This window comes from Lycorma delicatula, chromosome 2, assembly GCF_047948215.1.
Source record: "Lycorma delicatula isolate Av1 chromosome 2, ASM4794821v1, whole genome shotgun sequence".
Taxonomy (NCBI): Eukaryota; Metazoa; Arthropoda; class Insecta; order Hemiptera; family Fulgoridae; genus Lycorma; species Lycorma delicatula.
Genome location: NC_134456.1, coordinates 160,362,566 through 160,376,358, shown reverse-complemented (window position 1 = coordinate 160,376,358; position 13,793 = coordinate 160,362,566). Strand labels below are relative to the sequence as shown.

The window sequence follows — 13,793 nt, the reverse complement described above, 5'->3', positions numbered from 1 at the left end:
TTTAAAATCGCTTTGTTTATTTTTATACAGGCCGGCCAAGTCCAGCACAGTTTCGTAGTGAGCCGTACAGTAGGTCAAGAAACAGCTACAACATAACGTGGTTACTTGAAAGCTATCCGCCCTTGGAAGAAGTTAGACTACTTTATAGAAAGATGAAGGTAATTTCCATTTATTCATAAAATTAAAAGAGATGTAGTAATTTTGTTTAAATATTTTTAAGTAAATTTAATTTTTTTTATACGTTTAGAAAAATCAAAAATTTTAAATGCGAAAGATACCTTTCAGGAAAACCACTTTGTAAACCCAGTTAATCGACCTGAATAAATTGTTACCTTAATATAGGTAGTTCAGGAAAGTAAATCTACAAACTGAACTACAGTAATATTTGATTAAAAAATTTTAATTTACTTAAGCTTATTTGATTTGAGTAGATATTTTAATTCATTTATAATAATGACAAACCATTAACAGATATATATTTTTTATAACGTACGATAGGTTGTTTTTAAGTGAAAATGAAATCAAAGGAAATGCTAGCAAGCACAATTCTTTCTTATTATTCCATTATTATCTGTTATTATATTTTCAATCTCAAAAATATAAACTCTTAAAAAAAATTTGGTTGAATTATGTAGAAATTATTAGATACTACATTTTTATCCAATAAAAATTATATTACTTTAAAAAAAACAGCAAAATATGCCGACTTTTTTCGTTGAATGAATTTGTAAAAATATAATGTTGTACAGTCATGTAAGTGTATGCGATAACAAACGTTTTACAATTGACACCACATGATTAATTAAGCTTATTATGAGACTCTCAAACAAGAGGCAGAGTCCGTAGGGTCCTTCGAAATAAGGTGGATAGTTGATCATGGCTTTTATTGAGCGTAGGAGGAATACAGATAAATAAAGTATGTTACAATGAAAAAGAAAATTACCTATAAAAGGATCAAAATGTAAATCATAATAATATAAAGATCATTTTCTATGCGTGCAGTTTGATAATTTTGTACTTCCTGTTCTTCTAGACATAGAATATCTAACTCTCATCCAATTATTGATTTCCAGCTAATCATATACTTTCACAATATTTTTATATTTTGAAAAGATGCTATAAATCCCGTAAGACTAATTCCCTTACAAACCTTTCTAATTTTAGGGAAAATTAAAAAAAAAATATTTGGGGATCCAGTATAATATCATTAATTATTTTTAATAACTTGCCACTAAGATGCTAAATTAATCTATAGCAGTTTTGACGCTTAATTTAATTTATTCCCTTCATCGTGATAAAGTTTAAAGTTATTTTTTTATTATGATTCCTGTTTTCTTATAACTTAAATTTCACAAATACTATTTTATTAAATACTTAAATTTTTGTAAATAACCTTTATTATTCAGTTTTTTTTTCAGAAACTAAGTATATATATTTTTAGTCATTTTTTTATCTTATAATATCCAATATAACGAATTAGGTATATAGAAATTTTTATTCTAGCTAAAAAAAATTCACTGCGATTGAATCAATAATCAAATGAAAATACGAGTAGTACATACACAAAAATTATTCAATGGTAAAAATTTATTTCCACTGATAAAACCTAATGTAAAATATACAAGTAATAAAAAAATCTTAAATCTATAAAAAACAATTTGATGTGGACTCATGTGGTGTCCACATGACATTTTTTTTATTAATATCAAATATTTATACAATTATTAATTCAACAATCTTACATGAAATATTAGGATAGAGTAAAAGTCCCTTTATTACTCGTATTACTAGATCAGTATTCTTTGTATCTTCGTGAGCTGCTAATAAACAAAGGTTTTAAACTTCTGGTGTGTCGTATAAATAAAAGTTAATAATAATTAACCTAGTCCGTTTAGTGAACTCCTGTATGTTGGTTTCAAATGTTAATTTTGGCTTTATGGTGTAGTGTACTAGTTTTAATCACTGGGTTATTTGGTGAATAATCAAAACTGAAAATAAAACAATCATACAGGAAAAAAGAGATAACATAAAGAAATACAGCTCAAAAAAAAAACGACAAGAAGATGAATATGAACAGGAAGAAAATGTTAAGAACAAAGAAACAATAAAAACATTATGATAAATATAAAGAGGAAGAAAACGTTAAGACCAAGTAAAGAACAAAAAGATTAAGAGATAATGATGAATATAAAGAGAGAAAATTTGAAAACTACAGAACGTGAACACAAATTATGATCAGAAGAATTATATTAAATCAAGGAGCCATTAAATGATGGCAACAAAAAACATATAGACGAAATGATAATCAACTCCGACTTAGGAAAAATATTGTCCGACAATACCAGAGGAGTAATGAACTAAAAGATAAGAATTTTTTTCATTTTATTAAAGATCTGGCATGTGTTCCTAAGTGTATATGTTGTTCTAGTAAGGAATTATTTTTTAGTCACTCTGTAGTTAACTTCTAGTCACTCTGTAATAACTCTGTAACTATGTAGTTAAAGTTAAACAGAATTTGCAGAATAATTAAATAAAATTAAACAGAAATTAGATTAGAAAATACAAAAATAATACGATTTTAAGTTATAATTTTCAATTAATATTAAATAATCAGATGTTTCACCAAATCTATTACGTATTAACATATATATAATGTCTATTAAATTACATATACACATTTTTAAAAAAAAGTAAGAAATGTTAAAAAGCAAGTTTAATTAAAAAAATAATACATTTATTCTACAATTCAGATTTAGGTAATAAGTTAAAATTACCTATAATAATCAGAAAAACATCTCATTTATTAGAATTACGCATTATTTATTTTTTGCAGGAAAAATCTATTACAATTGAATAAATATGAGGTAGGCCTATAATTAATTGGTATATAACAACCTATACTTAAATTGTGATTTTATTTAATAAAAAGAAAAAAAAATCAAAACTTAATCCGAAACTAAATAAAAATAACAACATAATCAGCATCTAATTTAATTTCGAAAGAAGAAAATTATCAGTATTTTTTTTAACATTGAAATGGGTTGTTATAATTGAAGGAAAAACACAGTAATAAAATATTTTCATTAGCTTTAAATTAATGAAATGATACAAATCTGTATCAAGAGAAAATTCACAAAACATCTATCTAGTAAAGATAGATTTCTCTAACAAAAATTCCACTTTATTTAAATATCGTACAAATAAAAAAGAGGATTAAATTTTTTAAAAATGAACCTCTCAAATTTTAACACATTTTACAATATCACATTCATATAAGTAACAAAATAAATAATCCATTCGATCACCTTATATTGTACGCATTATTTATTTAATATTATCTTCATTCATAACACTGTTGATTATTCTAGGTATTCACAAAATGTTAGAAATACATTGATTCTCTTGTGTATAGTTTTACCTGGCTATAAGATTATAATGTTGCTAACGAACAGCATTATGCGGGCCTACAACACTCTGACAACAAGCGTCATAGTTATTCGAAAATGTAGAACACACGTCTTAGATTCATTTAACAATGAATCCAAATAGTTTCATTGCTGAAAATATTCAGCAATAAATATTATAATGAAATTAATGTCCGTTACAAGGTCATACCTTCATTCAAGGGGTTGAAACATCCACTGATTTTTAGATCATCAATACAGAAAAAAGTTAAACGCTTTTTGGTTGGAGACCACATTATTAAAAATTTAATAAAAAACGTGGCTGAGTTGAAACCTCAATATTTACCGTCGACCTATTCACAAAAGTCTTTATTCTGAACGGTACCAATTAAAAAAATCTTTGCAATTTTATAGAATAACATACAGAAATTATATAATGTCTCAAATGGCTTACTGTGAGCAAAACTAAGAGTATAATTGCTTATACTTTTCACCATAAGGACCAACAAAAGAAAATACGTTTCGTGAACACTATCTTTAAACATTACTTTAGGTTTGGTAAGAAAATAGATGTTTTAGCGAGTAGTAAGTATTAAAAAAGAAAAAAATATTATTTCAGTAACAATAATAATAATAATTTCTGTTTATATTTCAAGGAATATTTTTTTTTCTTATCCCATAAACAAGATAATATATACATCAAGTACTTCAGTTTTTCTATAAAAAAAGTTGTACATTTTTAAATTTCATTCGAAGTAAAAAAGATTTGAAAATGATAATGCTGAAATTCCACGATCGTTTTCTAACATTTTTATAAAGTGTTAAATAGAAATATTTTATTTACAACTTTTTAAAAATTGCCACATTTTTAGTGCTAAAAAATGATATAAAAGTTTCAAAAATGTATTGAAATTACCTCAAATGATAATATTTTTTAGTAACAAAGACAGATTAAAAAAAAATTGAGAAGCCCTGGGACAAATGTTTTAAAGATTTTCATAACTGATAAAACATCAGTAGAAAATATAAAGAAGAAAGTTATTTAGGTTAAGTAACAAATTATCTATTTAAAAATTTAAAAACAATTTTTGGGAATGGTAATATGGTATTCTCACCATGAAAAGATTTTAAAATTCCCTTCCATCCGTAATGACAATTCAGTCAGACAAAAATACATATAAAACTTTCAGGTTTATTGATCAAATAAAAAAAAAAAAAAATGTGTATATATATATATATATATATATATACATATATATCCTTTATAGTGACCTCCAAGGGACCGATGATTTTAGGTCATTATATCCGATAGTCACAATTGCAGATGTTTAGGTAGCTTAGTGGAACTACTTTAACATCTATACACGGGTATTTTAATATAGTAAAATCATAATAATGATATTTTTCGGTAATAAAATAATATAAAACAACAAAAATATCCAATAATAAATAAAAATACGGTAGAGTAAAAGAAGATAGAGAAAAATTAAAAATTACTTTTTTTGGAAAACGTCGATTATTTTGCTTTGCTTCCAATATTTCGTGTTGTAATAGAGTTTTTTAAGGTTCTTTTTTTCTAAATCAAAAGAAACACTTTTTGTTTCTTTATTAGCAATTTCTGTAAAACTTGAAACTGACAAACGGTTTTCATTGACGCTAAAACTTCTGGAAAATTTGGTGGTTTGATGTCTTTATCGTTGCCGCTATTGGTACCTTCGTTGCCATTACCTACGCCCGCGTCTATTTCTGCTAGTACTGAAGCCACTAAATCATCATCTCTCACAGTTTCATGCGTTTCTAAATCTTTCTCAACCTCCAGACAATCTTCAAACAATGCATTTGACAACGATTGGTTTTGCAGACTATTACCTCATTCCGCTAAAGATTCTTGTTCGCATACGGTGTCAGTAACTTCGCCAGCCTGTGGTAAAAATCCTGAATGTCAAAAGCATTCTTTTACAGTCAGCGGAGAGATCACATTCTTTGATCTTTGTAACATAATTATGACATCCAGAACAGTTATTTGTGTTTCCTTTTTTTTTATCTACGTCCTGTATAATTTGCAAAATTAGGTGTTTTTTGTAGTGGACTGTTACCGACTTGAACTAAGGGCTATAAGGCTGCTGTTGTTTTCGGTGGTAAGATCATTGACTTTTCACACGAAAGATTTTCAACGTATGGATGACCTGGACAGATGTCAATGAGCAGCCATATTTTGTAATTTCCAATCATTAATTCACGGTCTCATTTTCGTTACCAAGGCTTAAAGATATCACTTGTAACCCAAGCTTTCTTGTTACTTTCTTACATAACAAGAAGTTTTAAAACATCGGAGTTTAGCATTTTTCCCTATAACAAGAAGTATTTTTTTTTTTAGTTTCAATCATATTTGTAGCTATTAGTACTGTTAGTCTTTCTTTTGATAATTTTCCACCTGAACACGTTTCGCCTTTAACCAAAGGGGTCTTTTTGACATCAGTCTAAATAAGACCGGATTCATCAGCATTATTGATTTTTTCGTCCAAATAGCCCTCCTTTAATTTTGGCCAAATGGTTTTCTAGCCATTTTTCAACACAGCGATTGGAGCAGCTGCGGTCTCGCCGCAGACATTTTTGATTGTGTCTTCCCGACACAATATCGTGACGCTGACGGAGCCGGTGTATCCAAGCTGAATTTATTTCACATCATTTACCGAATTTTTTATAAAAATCGTTCGCCTTAGTTTGCAATATAGAATAGCTAATAGGGATATCAGTAGCCCTTTGGTATTTAAACTATTATAACAGCGCTTGGTCTCCATCATTATGTTGACTAGAACGTAATTTTTTTTGATTTCATAAGAATTGTTTCAAAATTTTTCTTATTTTTTTCACGATTCTTCCGCAACACCGATATTGTTGAATGACCTACGCCTAATTCTTGTGCAGTGTCATTATTAGTTTCACCACTGTGTAACCGCGAGATAATGTGCGTCTTTTTCTATATCGTGAATGTTTTTCACGAAGCCATAATTAAATCACTATTAAATGAATTACACAGGATACGTAAAATAAAATACTGTACCCATAGGATATGATACGCTCACAGCAAAAGATTAATAACAACTGAATGTGGCTGCATCAGTTTACAATAATCTGGTACAGGAAGTAGATAAGAAAAACAAGAACTGTAGTACATATGCAGGTAAAAAGGAAAAGGTGACTAATTTTAACCGTCTAAATATTTCTGTAGCAACAATATAGATATACAGAATTGTGGCCAGTTACCGTGAAAGGCTACAACAATGTTTTGCTCAAAATGGACATCACTTGCCGGACATAATTTTTTGTTCATGAGTAAGTAACAAATGCTTTGATTTAACAAGTGTTTCAGTACCAATAAAACTTTTTTAAAGTAAATATTCAATTTTTTATGATTATTTAAAAAACATCCGGTTCCCGTGAATGACCCTATATAGTAAGTATCGTTTATAGTGATTATATATATATATATATATATATATATGTATATTGAATTTCAGCCAATCCGCCAAGTACAGAATTAAAGAAATATTCTTACCTTTATTTCATTTACATTATAACGCTTTCGGGCATAAGCCCATTCTCAGTAATGTTTTTGGATTTATCCTTATTTCCACTTACACATATAACTGCAATGCAACATCTTTACACTTGGCTACTATTTATAATTTTGGTTATTAAAAAAAATATAAAAAATGTTAAACATTTACAGAACAATTTATTCAGTCAAATTTTTTTTTAAATTTATAAACATATACTAAAATTGCAATCAAATTAAAAATTTTTGTAATATAATTATTTAAAATTTCTTTGGATGTTGCTTAACATATGTTAATGCTGTACTCTATCGCTCAGTACTCCTCAATACTATGTCTCAGGAGTACTGTATTAACGTTATTATTATTTTCTGTTATTATTTATGTTAATGTTTTTAATGTGTTGAGATTAATTTTTATGATAATGTTCTGATAATTGATGATAATGTTGCTTAGATTAATTTTTCTACTTGCCAAAATATTTATATTTTGCTTCGAAAGTATGTACTATATCCTACACACATAAACAGATGTCTCTTGTTTTCTTCCGTTTCAGCTTTTACCCTCTACAGATCTTTCTAATTACAGATTTACTAGACGTAACAGCCTATAGTACGATCTAACGAACAAGATTTTAATTTTACAACAGTTCGACAACATCTATTTTTTAATATTTACCTTAAAATCTATTTATAATTTATAAAATAAATGTATCTTAGATTGTGATAATGTTTAGTTTGAGGAATATTATTAACGTGTTCTCATATTTCTGAATGCTCTTCAACAAATAACTTTAAATCTTTTTGTTACATTACATTTCAAAATGTATTATTATTTTTTTAAATTTTATTTTTTTTTTTTTTATAAATTTTATATAAATTATAAAATATTTATATGTTAACTAAAAATATATATTTTAATTAAAATTTATATTTTTTATATTAAAAAAAATTATATAAATTTTATGTATAATTTTATTTTTTTTTTTAATTTCGATTTTATATTTCTCCATACCGTATAAAATAATTAGTTCATAAGAATTTGCCACAATTCCTATTTTTTTTTTATTTATTTCTCTTACTATGTAATGTAAAAGGAAGAATAAATGGAGGAAAGACACAAAAAGTCATATATTCGTTAATGATTCACTTTTAATTGCTCAATGTGAAAAATATTTTACGAAGATACAAGATCAGATTACGTTTCTATTTTACGTGTACGATTGTAAACATTTTTAATGTAGAATCTTCATATTAATTATTATTTCTTATTATTACTTTCAGTTAAATGAAACGTTCCAACAACCTGGTAAATGGCATGAAGTAATGTTAAAACCAATTAACGAAGAAACTTTCTCGCATTTAATGTCTTATAATATTAGAGATTTGGAAACAAATTCAGTATTTGAAGCTATAGTACAAGCCAAAAATAGATACGGATGGAATGAAGTATCTGATTTATATCAGTTTTACACTTTGGGATCGGACAACAACGAACAACAAGGTATGTATATGTTAAATTCTTTACTTATTTTAACAATCTGTAATCATTTGAAAAACTTAACAGAGATCTTAACAGAGGTATAAAAATAAAAATGTTACTTCAAAACTATCATTCTTTATAATGCTTATCCTTTCTAAACTAACTCAGCAAATCAGAAGTATTAAAGTGAAAGCAGACTACATTACAATAAGTTTGACTTGCATATTTCCTTCCGACAACAGTAATTAACCCATTTTATTGAGTAGAAACTATTTTACTGTATATATGAAATGAATTACCCGACCTCCACGGATTATCTGCTAGGTATTTTATTTATTATATTTTTAAGAACTCACAATAAAAATTTTAAAATTGATTCACGCTTTATTGCTTTTATTCTAAACTCCTGAGTTATTTATTCTACTACCTTAGGTAGAAGGTGAATTTTCTGGTATGCTTATTTTCTCTGTAGTTCAGGAAAAACTGTATTAAATTTCATGATCAGACACTTCACCTAATTAAGTAAAATTGTGTACAAACAAAGAATAAATTAAAACGGCATTCAGTAAATGCTTTTCACATTCAAAAGAAAGAAAAATTAAAACTCATCAATTGGTAAAAAGTACTTAAAAAAAGAGATTTCAGAGATATTTATTTTACAAACTTCTGTAAAAATAACGTGCTAAAAATGTAATTACAAAGTTAAAAAAATAATAATTTTTAATTGGAAATACTCATGTAAATTTTACTAGACATAATTAATTTGAATGACTTTAATAAATTATTATTATTATTGAAAAATTAAAATTTGAGATAATTGAAACACTAGAAAATTGTCTAAAAAAATAATTGGAAACGGTTACCGAAAAAACGACGTTTTTAATTAAATTTTTTTCCCGATTTCAAACAATTATAACATTTTTAACTTCTATGAACAGAGTATAAGACCTGAGGGTCTTGTGAATGATTACACTAAATGCAAATTATATAATAAATAATAAAATATTATTTACATACAATTAAAAAGACCCTATGGCCATTTCCAAGCTAGTAAATCTCACAATATTCATATGCTTTCCTTCATTGTTTTTATACAATTTCTTGAATATGTATGTTTTTTATTGATCTATTTCAGATAATTTTTTCAAAATTAAAATCTCTACAAGTTTTGATATATATTTTACGCATTTATTATTCATTTAACAAACATTTTGGTATATAAACGTAAAAAAAGTGTTTTTAGATAATAAATTATTCAGTTTTACGTTAGATATTGTAAAGGATGCTGAAAATATGGTTCTGAAAAATATTTGATAAATTTATCAAGTCAACCACCATAAGAAACAATCAAGTTCACCCCTTAATATGGGTTCGTAGAGTTCCAGTATGCTTTTATTTCACTCCTTGGGCAGGAATCAGGGCGAAATGTTTCGCTACCCGTAACTCGCTAACGGATCGTTTCGAAACCTATAGTTACATAAACCTTTTTCAATATTTTCGCTGATAGAATGAACTCAAAAAGCGCCGGTAACACTACGTGAATTATATATTCACTAATACGAATTATATATTTTTTCAGTACATACTTTGTTGTCAAGGTTTCAATTTATTTTTAATATTTTACTTTCCGTTAAAAGTTTTTCAGATATAGTAAACTAAAAAAACCATTCTCAGTGAAATGTTAGAAGAGGGATTCAAATTCCAATAAAAAATAAATTTATTTCATCTGGAACGGCAGAGAACAGGACACAAGGATAGCGGAAGAATTTGTATCTCCCTACTAATCCCAGAACCTGGACAAATATCCCGTGCTGCTGTATCTTTCATTTATCGGGCGAGTAATTATTTATTTAGGAGCGGTTACAATTATTTTTTTTCATTTATGACGGAATTATTAGTTGCGTTCCGATCCTGTAGACCGGGAAGAATCTGTTGACCGGGTCTTACCACGAGAGACTAGCTGCGTATGAGCTCCGTTCTCCTGGCGTGATTCCACTTCAGTCCGTCCCCGAAGTCCTTTCGGTGCGAGCAGGAATGCGCTTTTTGAGGACCCTAGTGTTTGGAGGATGCAATGGAGCGCATTGCATCCTCCATTTATTTTACTTAAAAATATTTCCTTGTAATCTACTATACGCTTAGGTAGGAGATAAAAAATAACTACCTCAGAAAATTCGAAAATATTCATACTCTAGTATTTTTATTACTTTTACGTCTAGCTCTGTAGCAGAACTAGATGTCTAGATAGGAAATTATTGTAATCGGTCCAATTTGTGCATATGTGGTTTTCACCGGATCTTGATGTTTTGACTCACAAAACCGGATGGAAATTTTCCGGATGTTAATATTCGTATGTACGTATGTGTTTTTGTGTATATGTTTGGTGTTGGCCTCCCTGTCACCTTGAGATATAAGGTGACACAACTGCTGGACTGATTTTGACCAAACTTGGTCAGATTACTTCTATATATGGGACATTGATGATTTTAAATTTTCAACTTAAAAGGGTGAGGCTGTAGAGCAAGGTCATCCAGAGTATGTCGAGATTTCGCATTAAGATATTATTTTTCTTAGGCGCATTTGTAACAATTAAAAAATAACAATATCGTCAAAAAAAGATTTGCAAAAGCGCACCCCCACCCCAAAAATCCTTTAAATTACTGCTGTGTTGTGACGTCATAAGTGAGCAGAATTAAATAGATTTAAATAGAATTTAATAGAGTTAAATAAATTAATAATATTTAAAGTGTAAAACGTAACTCAGTCTGGCTGAGTCTCGAACTCGATCGCTCGGTTGACTCCGGTACCTGGTATGTTAAGCCTTATGGCTTCACCAGTCTGCCAACCGTACAAGCGAAATTTGTTCTAAGTTGTGTTAGTTCCATGTTGTATTCGTTTAAGTTGTGAAATTACATTAGTTTAGTTAGTGCTGACCGTCGCTGCTGGTACTGCCACATCCGCGCGAATTAAATGTTGTATGCCCGAGCTGATTAGTTAGAATCATTGAATTAAATAAACGAAAAAATATTATGTTTAAATAAAATATAAATTGTATGTATATGTAAGCAATTTATCAGATTCAACTGTGTTGTCAGCTTATTTTTTAATCGGAGTACAGCTTACGTGTATTAGTTACCGTTATCCTAATGGTTTTAGATAACGTGACGTCGTACAAAGTCACTTCTGAAAAAGTCAGAGTCATTTTCCCAAACAACAAATATCTTACATCAGGTTTATTAACGAAAGATATAAATGAAGTAATTTCCCGATGGCTCTTCATAGGAAAGAATTATGTATTACATGTCAGAATCACTTTTCATTATCATCATTTTACCTCATCAAGTTGAGGTGATATTCAGACCTTTATTTGACATCTTTATTTCATACAGCACAAGGGCGGGTTGTACAATTAATATAATTAATCTATTGCTTTACATGCATCACAGTTATAAGAAACATCATGATCAGATTTTAAATCAACCAATTCTTCCCTATTTCTTCTGGAAGCAATACTGGCTCCATTTAGTAAAGGAATAAAAATAATATAATATTTTACTTAAAAATGGCTGTGTGTGTGTGTGTGTGTGTGTGTGTATGTATACATAAATATATATATATATATATATATATATATATATATACTCGTGTATATATATATATATATATAATAATTAACCCGAAATCAAATAATTTTATTAAATGTTGTTCACTATAAATATAACACACATGAGGTATAATTATCTGATAAAATTAATACTAACAACTTTACAACTCATTTTTAATAGGTACTCAATAAGAAAAGCTTAATATATAGCCGATCGTGAGGATAGAATTCCCATTAATGATTGTGATAGTATTTCTGTTGCCCATAGCAAAATTTCTAGGTGTTTTATTAAATCACAGTTCTCGAGGGATGAGCCAATTGATCTCGTTTGTAACCATATCAAAACGGATGTTTTGCTTTGAACCGCCTTAATAAAACGCTAAGATTTTCGTTTATTAGATTTTTATTACTGTTACTTATATGATCTCCTAAAATAAAATCTCATCTCTTCGAGGTTTCTCAAAATCTCAGGATGGGTTTTTAAGATATAAAATGAGCTGGCACGTCATTATCTGGCAGCAGTATGTATGAATTGTTTAGACCCGTTTATAGAAAATAGAATATATTAACTTATTCTTATAATTAAATTTATGAGATTGCAATCTTATCAAGAAAGCTGACAACACAGTTGTAGGACTTTACCGTCACGTGACTTTTTTCTGATACACGACTTACATACGTATACACACACAACTTAATTTAAAATATTTATAATTTTATTTAAATGATAACTTTTGTTTATTTAATTCAATGATTCCAATTAAAGCGCGCGTGCATACCGTATTTAATTCGCGCGGGTGTTGCGGTACTAGCGGCCACTTTAAATATGTTTTTACACTTCAAATATTATTTATTTATTTAAATCTACCGTTCACCTGCGACGTTACATTAAAGCAAGCGACTACAAAAGTCTCAGGAATGGCCGACCTGAGACTGTACAAGACTACACTTAATTTACATTCATTCTTATCATCCTCATTCATCCTCTGAAATAATACCTTACGGTCGTTCTGAGGCTAAACAGAAAAAGAGAGAGTAAGAAGACAACAGCAGCTGTACGTCAGTGCTACAGCAGCCAGCAGCGCTCCTTATGGTGAGAGGGGATACTAATGACCCACTATATCTACTTAGCCACTAGTTTATTAAGAGCATTTTGTGGGGTGGAGGGCGATTTTACAAAAACTGTTTTTACAAATATTTTTTTCTTTCAATTGTTAACAATGTGCGAAAGAAAAATAAGACCTTAATTAGGCAAAATCTCGAGGTCCTGAGGGTGACCTTGCTATAGAGCCTCAGCCCCTTGACTTTTTAACTTGAAAATTTAATTGCGTCAATGCCCCAAACATAGAAGTAATCTGACCATATTTGGTCAAAATCGGTCGAGCAGTTCTGGAAATATAAGATGGTTTAGAGTGCGACACCGAACTTACACAGTACATCAGGAAAATTTCCAAGCGGTTCTGGGATTTAATGGGTTTCCTTATTTTTCAAAACATAACGAGCCGGTGAAAACCGCATATGCCCAAATTGAAGCGATTACAAAACTTTCCATTCTAGAGTTATAGTTCTGCAATAGCGCTACATGGGAAGTAGCTTATTCACTTCTTCTTAAAAAATTAACTATACCCATTTCTTCTAATTCGGACAACGGAGTAGTTTTGGTTTAACACAACACTACAGCTTACTAGAATGTGCTTATTGCGCTTCCGTTGTCATTTTTAATAATATAAAATGCCGGGTGGTAAAGCT

At 28.7% G+C, this 13,793-nt stretch overlaps 1 protein-coding gene across 1 annotated transcript in view; it reads left to right on the top strand.

The window, feature by feature from the left end:
* The window catches only part of LOC142320292 (lachesin-like), a 339,547-nt gene that overhangs the window by 295,095 nt on the left and 30,659 nt on the right, over positions 1-13,793 (top strand). Inside the window, exons 8-9 of the mRNA XM_075358000.1 lie at positions 31-158; positions 8,245-8,464. Coding sequence (XP_075214115.1) covers positions 31-158; positions 8,245-8,464 — 348 coding nt within the window. The remainder of the gene's footprint in view (positions 1-30; positions 159-8,244; positions 8,465-13,793) is intronic.